Raw genomic sequence first — 12,231 nt, 5'->3', positions numbered from 1 at the left:
GATTAATTTAATCTCGTGTTCGTTATGTTGAATTATTCTTTAGATTCACAACTGAATACAACCTTGGTTAGGTAAAGGTAAAGGGACCCCTGACGATTAGGTCCAGTCGTGACCGACTCTGGGGTTGCGGCGCTAATTTCGTATTATTGGCCAAGGGAGCCGGCGTACAGCTTCTAGGTCATGTGGCCAGCATGACAAAGCCACTTCTGGCGAACCAGAGCAGCACACGGAAACGCCGTTTACCTTCCCACCAGAGTGGTACCTATTTATCTACTTGCACTTTGATGTGCTTTTGAACTGCTAGGTTGGCAGGAGCTGGGACCAAGCAACGGGAGCTCACCCCGTCACAAGGATTTGAACCGCCGACTTTCTGATCAGCAAGACCTAGGTTCTGTGGTTTAACCCACAGCGCCACCTGCATCCTTGGTTACAATGCCACAAGCTAAGGGCCCATCCACACTTGTCCCAAGTCAAGAAACCTTGGGTCCATGTGGTTTTCAACTTGTCCAATGGCTTTCCCCTGTAAAACCTTCTCTTTAGCACAAAATTGGAGCAAACGTCAATCTGGAGAAAACTCAATGAACGTTTGCTCCAGTTCAATGGTAAGCAGTGGGTTTTGCTGGGGGAAAGCGGGTGGACAAAAATATAGATGAGCCCTGAAAGAGGTGTGGGAATCTAACGCTGATTCAGTGGGAGAGTTGGTGGGAGAGAAGTGGCGACTCAGTAATATGCTGAGGGGGAAAGACATTAAACTGTAATATCTGTTAGCAATACTGTTCTTTCAGGCTAATTGCACAATGATATATAGGCTGAAAAGAAGCCATAGTATATGAAAGGACTTTAAACACCAACTTGATCTTTTAATGGAAAGAGCAGAATAATAAGAGTTCAGCTCCTCTGCCTTGAACACAGTTATACAACTCAAGGATGAATGAGTAAGCCCAGCATCTTTGCTCCTATGAGAACTTAGTAGCAACATTTCAATACAGCGACCTGCCTTGCAGAAATATGTGCTTGATTTTCCATTAGTTAATAGCCAGCAAGAACCTGAGTTATGTGGATGACAAAAGTTCACACAGCATCTTGTAGCTTCCTTTCTGAGCCGTCCAAGGAATGAATCATAAATCACTCTTCTTAAGTGAGTCCTGCTTATTGCAATGAAAAAGCCAGCATCTGTTTGAGAACAGTTTATCAGTATTTATAGCAAGACTTCATTGTAAGTTCTGCCATGTTCAAACTGGCCATGAGGCTGCCAGCCTGTTTTGTGGCTGCTTTGTTGTGGCTTTGTAGTTAGTCATAAAAAGAGGGTAAAGGTGTCACTTAATATTACAGCACATGGAGTTTGGTTTTATAACTACATCTGTGTGTTCATCCACCTGCAAAGTTTGCACAATCTTCCTAAGTTTAATGTGGAGTGTGGGTGTGTATTCTAAACTAAAAAACAAAGGTAGGGGTGCAAAGAATTACATAGAATATATTTATGGAAGTATGAAAAGTATGAAATGGATATGGAATCTCATATGTGTCAGTTTTGCATTTAAAGATATGTATGGGGCACTGCCAAAAAATAGAGCTACTTAACATTTATAAATATAGTTATTTTAATCTATTATAATATCACAAATATACAAATAAAAAAAATAAACACATTTTGATATTTTTGTGAGCCAAAAACTGTATTGGACGATTCACAAAACTGCGAAATTGGAAAAATAATTATGTTCTGATCTGCACATGAGTCAAGGAAATGAAGATCAGGACAGAACAGTACAAATTGGAATTTACAAAAATTGAATTAATCAGGCATCCAAACAGTACTGCTTGTGGAAGTTTGTCTGACTATGGAGGTGGTATCCAGACTATTCTAGACAGAATCTGACTTACGCTAAAGAATCAGGATTTGCTGTCTTGCTGTGGGGGAAGGGTGGTGTCTGACTGATCCACCCCAAGCTGCTTCTGTGGCACACAGCACCATTCACCAACGGAAGATCATGCACCAATTGCAACTGCCTCTGGATAAGGACAGTCTAGTCACAGTAATTCATGTGCTGACAATCTGAACTACAACTCCCATCAACCTTGACTATTGGCCACAAGAGCTGAGGCTTATGGCAATTGTAGTCCAACAACACCTGGAGAGCACCAGGTTGGAAATCCCTGGTTTATCTTTATGAGTCTACTGTTTATTCTAATTCTCAAACCATTATCTTAGCTCAGCAAGTGATCCATAGCAAACTCCACTCCCCAGTTCATTAGAGGTAAGGGTGTTGTTACCTCAAGGGGCCCAGATAGTGCTTCTTCTTGCTGTATGCTCAAAGCAGGCCTGAAATACTACTGTATTTGGTTATCAGTATTTTATTTTCCAAGGGCAAATAGGCTTGCCCTGCAGGGTTTAGCATGCCTCATCCTGGAGTCATCCCAGTTCACCTTCTTCGTGCACATCTTTCAGTGTCTCTCCTGACAGCTGCCTGCCTTGTTCTCAAAGGGCTTCCTAAAAGAGACTCCATCCTGCTTGGCAGGGGGTTGGACTGGATGGCCCTTGTGGTCTCTCTATGATTCTATGAAGCAGTAACTCCTCCAACTCACTCCCAGGATCTCATTGGGTCTCCATGCCAACCACTTGCTGTTAACTCCTGTCTCCCTCCTCAGGTGACACTATTTTAGGAGGACTCCACCCTTCTGCCATACTGATTCTTTCTTTTTAATTAAGGCACATAATCCTGGTTTATCTCAAAGATTGCCCCATTAAATTAATCGTGATGAAATCCCATTCTCAATTATACACTCACTGTGGTCAAATTAAAGACACTAGGAAAATGTTTACAATGGAATCCTTTCCTGCAACCAGCCACCAACGCTATCCCAGGGGCAAATGCAGGATCAAACATCTGTTTTAGTATTATCTTTCCATGAAATATTTTGCACATTAACCTCTAAAGCTCATAACTTTAATTTAATTACTTAGATAGAGCCTTGGGGTTTTAACATAATTAAGAGAGAAATAAGGTGGTCAGGTATTGATTCTCTCTCCACGTTTTGGTTTGGTGGAAAAGCACACTCACAAATAACTTTGGGACCTGGAAGTTCAAGGACAATCCAACTGAAGAAAATGCAAAATGAGTGCATTTCCTTGTGTAACTAGAATTGTCTTGCATGACTTCACTCCTTCTTGATGCCTTTAATTTCCTTTCTAATGTGGGGTCTGGCTGCCTGTTTGTAATATCTGTTAATATAAGGGCCCAGCTTACTATTTCTGCATATTCCTAGCACAAAGACTTCTGTAACAGATAGATACACTATATGTGCAGCAGCTGGAAAACAGAAATGGAAGATTTGCCCTTTTGCTCACTTGTTAGGCAATGTCACTTGCACAGGATGTAATTATATAATTTCCAAAAGATGTAATCTAGGGATCCAGATTTATTCACACTTAGTGTAGGTCAATTGACATCAATGGAACATATATCAAGCCCCAACTTAAGTTCCATTGATTTTAATGGATCTGCTCAAAGTATAGTTCAGTTATTTTCATTTCTCCTACAGATGTTGTTAATAAAATGTGGCCCTAGTTCAATCCAATCTTGGGTCCAGTTGCCATGATATTAAGTCAATGCAATATTGCAATCTTGTGGCAAATCTGGAACAAGGGGATTTCTGAGATATATCCAGACTCAAGGTTTGACTTTCTATGTCAAACCCAAGAAGATTTAATTTTGCTCAACAGAGGATGGCTAGAGGTTGACTTTAGAGCAGTGTTGGTCAACCTTAGGTCTCCAGCTGTTTTGGACTACTACTCCCACCATCCCTAGATAGAAGTACCAGTGGTCAGGGATGATAGGAATTGTAGTCCAAAAACAGCTGGAGACCTATGGTTGGGATACACTGCTTTAGAGCACATGTGGAATCTACCAGTATGCTGTGTAGTGGCCTCCATAAAAAAACCAAAATCATTTTTATGCCTAGTGGTCATGCTCTCTTCATGACCTGAATACATTAATATTTCAGTCCTAACTGGATTGAGTTACAGTCACCTTTTTCATATTCAGTCTCACCCCTATATCAAGTCTCTGCATAATTGCTGGGGCTTGGGAAAAAGATAAATGTGTGAAAACTGGAGCAAATACTGAAGCACCTGTCAGCTGCCACATTGGTCAACAAACAACTGATATTCAATGATATCAAAGGTCTCAGAATTTGCACTGCTGACCTCCAAATACTGAACACTGACTAGGCTCATAATTAGAAGTTTAATACTCTACTGACAAAGGAAACTTCACCACCATGGGCCCTAGAATATTGTGCACCTGTGCACAGGTGCACCTGCAACTACAAGGTAACCCACTCATTTCACTTTACACTAAACTGGAAGTTTAAGTGTAAAAGTGAAAAAATAGTTTTTGTGACTGGCCCTTGAAAGTGCATAAGCAAATACTGCCCAGCATAGGCCAAGCTTTTCTCAATTAGTCTTCATCACTCTGGGCACACCAATCCATCTCAACTAGTTAAATGGCTGGTTCCTCTCAGTCTCAATAGTAGACCATAAACTCTGCAGGGCTAAACAAGCCACAAAATTTCAGGCTCTGCCGTTGAGCTAATGTTTGCCAACCACCAACGTGTGTTTTGTTTTTCCAGGCAATCAAACAATCCGGCTGTCGTGTGCCAAGTGTCCCACATCTTGGATCATAAAGAGTAGACATCATTTCCCTGTTGCCTGCACCATCGTGACAGTGGGCCAGAAAGACAGAGCTATTTTATTTCAGCAAGACGCTGTCTTAGGAGTTATGGGATGAAAGCTCTGAGTCTGACAAATTCAGTAATTCCAGTTACAGATTTCACCTATCTAATAAGTATCATTGCCATATCTGGTCAGTTCTCTAGTCTGAACAAAAGATATCAGCCAGCTGGTGCTTTCTGCATTTGTACCTTACCTTGCCTACCCTGCTTGGTTATTTTTCACCCCTTACCGTACCTCACAAGACAAGCCTTATCCAGCCACTGCAACTCAAACTTCTAGCAAGAGTGTTGATTTCATATTGTCTCTTTCCCACTGTCAAATATAAACCCCTTGTTGATATTTTCCTCCATTTGGCCCAAAAAAGTCAGAAATTCACTCATATAGCCCATCATTTTAGGGATTCAGTACGGTCATCATGAAGTATCTCTGAGAACAGTCTATTTTAAGACTATTAAAACAATTCAGTTACAAATTCGCATTTATTTGCCTCATATGAGTTGTATTAATTGAGTGCAGAATTTATTCTTGTTTTCTTCTGCCTATCACCTTCTTCAGCCCATTTCTCCTAAAAACTGATACTTACTGATTCCCATAGCTGTAATCAGTTTAATAGCAAGGTCTGGGATTTCACACTGGATAAAAAATGGTTCCAACATGTAACGTCCAAATGCCAGGGAAATTACTGCTGTGGCAGCAGGGCTGCAATAGAGAAAGAAAGGGGGGAAAGGCAGGTGAGTTTACAGGTGGATATGGAGATTATTTACAGTATACATGCCTACATGACACATCAGGCAGGCTGTGTCAAATATATTACACATGTCAAATTGCTGGTGAATTTTCATGAATGCAAACTGATGTGGAAATGTAGAGAACTGAATATAACATTTAAAATATGTAAAACTGAGAGAAACAGAAATTAATAGATTTGTCCATCCCTACTTGTAGAGTTTTAGGGCATTGTCATTAAGGTATTCATTCTATGAAGGCTGGATAACATTTGCAATTATGAATTGTTTGTGTGAACAGTCTAGTCACGTGAACACTGTAACATCAGAAAATATAACTCACACAACTATTGTGACTATCCTTCTGCCAAGCAGAAAAACCTCTTTTGCACTCTTTTTTTTTTAAAAAAAAAATTCATTTATGAAATTCATTTAAATGGGAACAAGTTCTTTTGTTCTCCCTTTTGTGCTCTCGGTAGCTGCGATTCCTGTGCTTTTGGGACTTTTTCTTGGCTCATAATCTTGAGGTTTTCATAAGCGTCATTTCTACATTTTGTGAAGGTCACAGTCACCAGGCCTTATTAAAATGAGGAACTATCCCTAAAGAAACTTAATTTGCACAAAAATCTACACGCAGAGGAAACAGATTGCTATAAACAATTGCTGGAATTCAAATACATAGAATTCAAATATATAGAACATATGCCAACACTATATGGGCAATATAAGGAAGCAAAGAAAGACCTGCTAAGTGCTATTAGAACCTATAGAACTCTGAAATTAACAAGGGAAATATGGGAAGGAGCAGAGCAGCATACAAGAAAATTCTAAAGATCAAAAAAGAAGCAGGCTTTGTGAGAAGCCAGTGGCAAGAACTAGGGTTGGCAGTGGCTGAGCGAAGAGAAGACAGGTTTTGGCTCCTGGTGTCTCGGGGCATGAATGAATCAAGGTCAACACTAGACGCCACTATATTGGCACAACGTTGGGTGGATTACTACATGGAACTTCATGGAGAAAAGACTCGATGCTGAAGTGACCATCGACCAGTCAGGTTTTCCTGAGTGGCAAGTGGTGACCCCTGTAGATAAAATCTCTGATAGAGTCTAAAACTAAATAAAGCACCAGGTGAGGATGTCGCCAGAGCTATTTAAGACTCATATGGACTGGTGGCAACCCATCCTGGCAAAGCTCTACATCCACATAAATAATACAGCTCAAATGCCAGCCAGCTGGAAATTGAATATCACCATGCCAATTTACAAAAAAAGGGGATAAAACCCTCCCCCCAAATTACTGCCCCATTAGTTTGCTGGACATCCCCTCTAAACTCTATGCTCGTCATCTGCTTACCAAATTAACAGACTGGCTAAGTGAAAATAATACCTTACATGAGGAACAAGCAGGGTTCAGAGCTGGATATAGCACTACTGACCAGTGCTTTACACTGTCTCATATTATTAACAAATATATCAATCAAAGCAAATGTAACCTGTTCGCTGCCTTCATTGACCTATCTGCTGCTTTTGACTCAATCAATCATAACAGACTGTGGGGGAAATTCTCAAATGCTAATATAGACCCAAGACTATTATTATTAATTCGTGAACTGTATAGTGGTACCGAAACATGAGTCAGAGTGGGATTAAAAGGGAGGTCTCTCGGAAGCATTCAAGACATCAAGAGGTGTGAAACAAGGCTGCATACTGGCTCCCACACTTTTAAACTTTTATATAAATGATATGGTGCCACAGCTAGCACAGTTGCAATCCCTCACCCCATCAATTAGAAATAGGACGATATCTTGCTTGCTGTATGCCGATGATGTGGTGCTCCGATTACTCTCCCCATTAGGTCTTAACAATCTGCTTACAGCTTTCAGCAGGTATTGCAAGCAGGAAGAGCTCGTTGTGAATTACTCCAAGACCAAAATTATGGCCTTTGGGAAGTGGATTTCCAGATTCAAATAGAAAATGGATCAGCAGAACTTGGAGCAAATACGCTCCTTCAGATACCTGGGAACCCTTTTCACTGAGACACTCTCATGGAAGGGGCACATCGAGGCTACGAAACTCAAAGTGCAGAAAGCTTGTGGGGCATTAATGAAATTCTATTTTATGGTGGATGGTCAGCTGTTGGAACCTGTGTTGAAAATCTTTGCCAGTAAAGTGGTCTCCCAGATGCTTCATGGAGTAGCAATATAGGGTAAGGACCCAAATGCCAATAAAGCCTTAGAAATAGTGCAGAACAAATTCCTCAGGAAAGTGCTTTCGCTCCCCAACGGGACTCCAGCTGCTCTTTTCCACGTTGAAGCTGACGTGACAACAATACAGGCTATAATTGATTACCTGTGCTTAAATTATGTGAAAAGACTTCAATTTCTTTCAGAGGAGAGATTCCCCGCTATGTCACACACAGAACAGAAACAGACCAAATGTTGGAAGGACGGTCCCAATTGGTCCCCATACCAATTACAATATTTTCAGGTGACTATGAAGATAGACAGGAGGCACTTAAAAGATTGTCTCTTTAGGTCCAATGCAGAAAGGGATCTAACCATGACGGCTTCTACCAAGAGTTCGCCATGGTTCCCACTTATTAAAACGGAGCATACTCGGGCCAGTTACCTGTCAAAGCTCCCACTTGCCGTGCTTAGAATCGCTTTCACAGAATTATGATTCCAATCAATGCCCTCGGCAGTGTTGGATGTTATGTATATTATGAAGAGACACTTTGTCTGTGTGGGCAACCCTGTGTGGAGGACCTGTGCCACTATTTATTGCAGTGCCCGTTATTTATAGACCCAAGAGACTGATTCAGAAAACCCCTGTTTCCGAATGGAACTCAATTGAATAGGGTGGAAAGGGTGAAATGGCTGCTGAGCGATACGTATGACTTTGTAACTTATAAAGTAACACTCTATGCTTGGCAGCTAAGAAGATCAGGAGGAAATAACTAGATAAAGTAGCAGTCAACTGCAAAGGGGATTCGGTTATTTAATTTGGCACATTTTACTAGAGACTCTTCTGCTATTCTATTTTATGCAACAAACAACTTTAGTAGTTGTGACCGTGGTTTATATTGTATGTGTGGTGCCTGATGATTTTTATGGTTATTGCTGTTTTTCCTTTTGTTATTTTTCTGAATGATGTTATGGCCTATGGCTAGTGCAATAAAAGTCTGTGGTGATGGTGATGATATGCCAACACTATAGGACATGGTGCTTCATAACCATGGCTTGGTGTGATGTTAGAATTGGTTCCTGCTCTAAACCAATTCTGGTTTAGACCCTTCTCTAAAACAAAGCAAGAACAGATGTTGTGGAATCCAGCTCCCAAAATCCCTAGTCAACATGGCCAATGGTCAAGATAGCAGTTGTAGTCCAACATCTGTGGGGCAACATATTGGCTAACCCAGCTACATTGGGTGGAGGAAGTGTGTCTAGTATCTTGAGAAACTAGAAACCATAGCTAGAAGTGGCTTTGCAAACTGATTTGTGCTAACTGTGGTTTGAAGGAATTGTCTGACTTGTCAAATAATAATGATATCCACATCTAGACATCACTGTACCTAATAAAAGCAGTGCCAAAGAGGTGGAAGAACATGGGGTGCTTGAATGTTTGGAAACTCAAGCAATGGTTTAGGTTTAAAATTGTGATTCATTAGAAGTTGTGGTGTGGCATGATGTCTTTTGAGTGAAAACCAGATGATAAACTGTATAGCACTAGTCAGTCACATGATTCTTCCTATTCACACATCCTACTTTGGGAAGACATGCTCATTTTATTTTATTTTTTAAATATATTAATTATAATTCTCATTACTTCCTTTAATTATTTGTGCCCACAAAGATTAATAAATGACAGGCAGAATGCCTTGAGAAGGTGGGAGGCTGGAATTGGAAACAGAGGGTGGCTTTCAACTAATTTTTACTAAGAGTAGGCTCATTGAAATTAATGGACCAAGGACACCCATTGTTATTTTGATTCATTATCAAGGTTCTGTCTTTTTAAAAAAATAAGAAGAACCACCAATCCGGTATTTTAAAAATCTCATTTATGTATATTGGCTCAAGTATTTTTTTCATTTTGTAATTATAACTGCCAAAAGTAGTAAACATAATCAGTGATTATGGATGCTTTATTTGGCAGGTCTGCAGCACAATGACAGGGACTTCTGTAAGGCGAACTATTTAGCTGTGATTCCTGCATTTGGGGGGATTCAGCTAGAGGACCCTTGGGGTTCCTTCCAACTCTGCAATTCTACGGTTTTATGTTGCACATGCTTACTAGGAAGTGTTTACCACTGTGTTCAAAATGCTTATTCCAAAATAAGTTGTATAGAACTGTGGCCTTGATAATGGCATATGCTTTTAGTGGAAAAATATGTGTAAAAAAGAAGAATGTAACATTAGATCATTGTGACACTGTGGAACTTGCTGCTGATTCAAACCTCTCCTTTCTGGGTACGCTGCACTACCTTCGTTCTCCCCATTCTAACTGTTTGTTTCAGTCTTCTTCTTCTTTTCATCAGTCCAGACTGGTGTATACAAAGCATCCTGGAATGATTGGCTACGCGTATACTTTTGGATGAGATGATACCTACATGTGCATGATCGTCATTGTGCACTGCTAGGTGGAAGCTGAGACAGGCAAGTTAGAGGTAATATTACAGTTCAATGACAAATTCCAGCCAGGCAAAGGTAGTACTCAAGAATTGTATGAAGAACAGGAGAATCACGTCAATGGCCCATCTAGTCCAGCATCGTGTTGTCACAGTGCACACTCAGATGCTCATGGGAAACCTTCAAAAAGGACTCATGCACAAGAGTGCTCTCCCCCCACCCCATGTGTGGCTCCCTGGACCTTGGAGGCAGTAGCCACTGATGGCCTTATCGTCCAATAAGGGAACTGGGCAGGGTCCCCAGAGTCAAAATTACACCCGGTGGGTTGTGTTCAGGCTGAAAAGGGTTCCCCAAAAATTGCCTAAAGGCAATTTTGAATGTAGAAGCTGAGAAAGAGTTAAGCAGCTCAGTCCCTACCCACTTTTTTGCTCCAAATTCCAGGCTCACAAAACTGCTCTTCTTTATGAAAACAAAGCCAGGATTGGGGCTCTCTTATATACATTGCATACTATGCTAAAGTATTTGACTCATCCTTTCAAAAAACAACAACACATAGATGCCAAATTTATTGACACAACGCCAATCAATTTATAGCAGAAACCTAAAGCATTACTGTGGCAGGGGAGGCACTCTTGATAACTGCAGATCTGGACAAGCATGTATCTCAAGATGTATGCCATATCGTGGCTTGAAAGGATCTTGCCTTTATTTGTTTTGTGTTGGGTGTGGATTAGCACTTGCTAATCAATTCAGTGCGTTCCCAGGAGAGTGACGCACCTCAAATATATATCCCATTCAGAGTGACTGAGCAGAATTGTTGTTGTTAACCAAATCCTTTATTGCTACAGCTTGCTACGTAGGCGTTATGAAGCAATAAGAACAACTAAAATAATCTGCGTAGGATACATGGGACATGGGGCGGGAGAGGGAGAGGAAATGAGAACGCATGTTTGTTTCACTTGTATGAATTATCTTTAGTAACACAAGCTCCTCAGATGCAGAATTAGAGTAACTACATCCACAAGCTAAACTGCCTACAGATAAACCTGTTAGCTCCCACAGGTGCTCAAACTGTATTTGTTGTGATATGAGAGCTCTTTTAAACAGCATAGTAAACACTGAGCAATTCACATAACATAATAAGGCATTGTGCTTCTTTACTAAGCCAACTAGCAGTGCAAATTGTAGGTTGACAATGTTGTAAATGGGCCGCTAAGGCTATAAAAATGGAATCTCTTGGGCTAGGGGGCGGGAGAACTTGTAGGCTGAAACCAGTTTAGCCAGCTCTACTTCTTTTTCACGCAGGGAATAAACTGTTAGAGGAAGTGCAATATTCTCAGATCACCCTGGGGCAACAGAACACAATTTCAGTCCAACCTAGATTTTCACATTTTACTAAAAGACACCTACAAGTGAAGTTTTAAATTTGTCCAGGACCACTCCAGATAAGCATGTCTTGCTCCTGCACACCCATCAGTCACCCTCTTCCTTGCCACCATTCGGTGTATATTATGGTCTAAAACACTGTGCCCACTCACTGAGTTCCCACGGCCTGCCATGCCCAACCCACGGGAGATTCTAGTGGGGCTCCTTTTTATAAGAGAAAGCAGGGCATTGATTTACAGCTTCTTTTCTACCAAAGACCCCAAGGCAGGGTTTAGAAATATTACTACATAGTCAATACGAAGCATACTGAAATGTTAGCCCTAGCCATATTTGCCACAATGCCAGACTCTGCATGCATACAATTCCATGTGCAGTAGAGACACATGGGAGGGTTCTTTCATATTGTGTAGCCCCAACTGACCAAATTTGAATCAAGCGCAGGTGTGCATGTCTCATGGATGCATCAGGGGAGTTGCTGGGAAATGATGATTACTACCTGCAAGTAAGTTTCATGAAAGCCAGCAGACACTGTGATTTATTTTGGGGAAATTACAAGGCTTGGATAGTTTTAAACCAAAATTATGATGCATCATGAGGTCTGGGTATTATTAATGTTCTGCTTCAGCATTTTAGAGGAAACAAAATTAAGCATTTTTATTTTAAAAAATAATGCTTTTTAGAGTTTCTTAATTTTTACAAATTAACAATTAGTGGTCCAACTATGTCACAAAGGAAAATCATGGGAAGCAAGAACAGGAAGCACA

The 12,231-nt window shown here is 40.7% G+C and overlaps 1 protein-coding gene across 1 annotated transcript in view; it reads right to left on the bottom strand.

Annotated features, from left to right (window-relative positions):
• SLC7A11 (solute carrier family 7 member 11) overlaps window positions 1-12,231 on the bottom strand; it is a 59,557-nt gene that overhangs the window by 43,595 nt on the left and 3,731 nt on the right. The window contains exon 3 of the mRNA XM_035112158.3: window positions 5,319-5,434. Coding sequence (XP_034968049.1) covers window positions 5,319-5,434 — 116 coding nt within the window. The remainder of the gene's footprint in view (window positions 1-5,318; window positions 5,435-12,231) is intronic.

This window comes from Zootoca vivipara, chromosome Z1 (genome assembly GCF_965207765.1).
Source record: "Zootoca vivipara chromosome Z1, rZooViv2.hap1.1, whole genome shotgun sequence".
Taxonomy (NCBI): Eukaryota; Metazoa; Chordata; class Lepidosauria; order Squamata; family Lacertidae; genus Zootoca; species Zootoca vivipara.
This window is presented reverse-complemented; position numbering and strand designations above follow the sequence as displayed.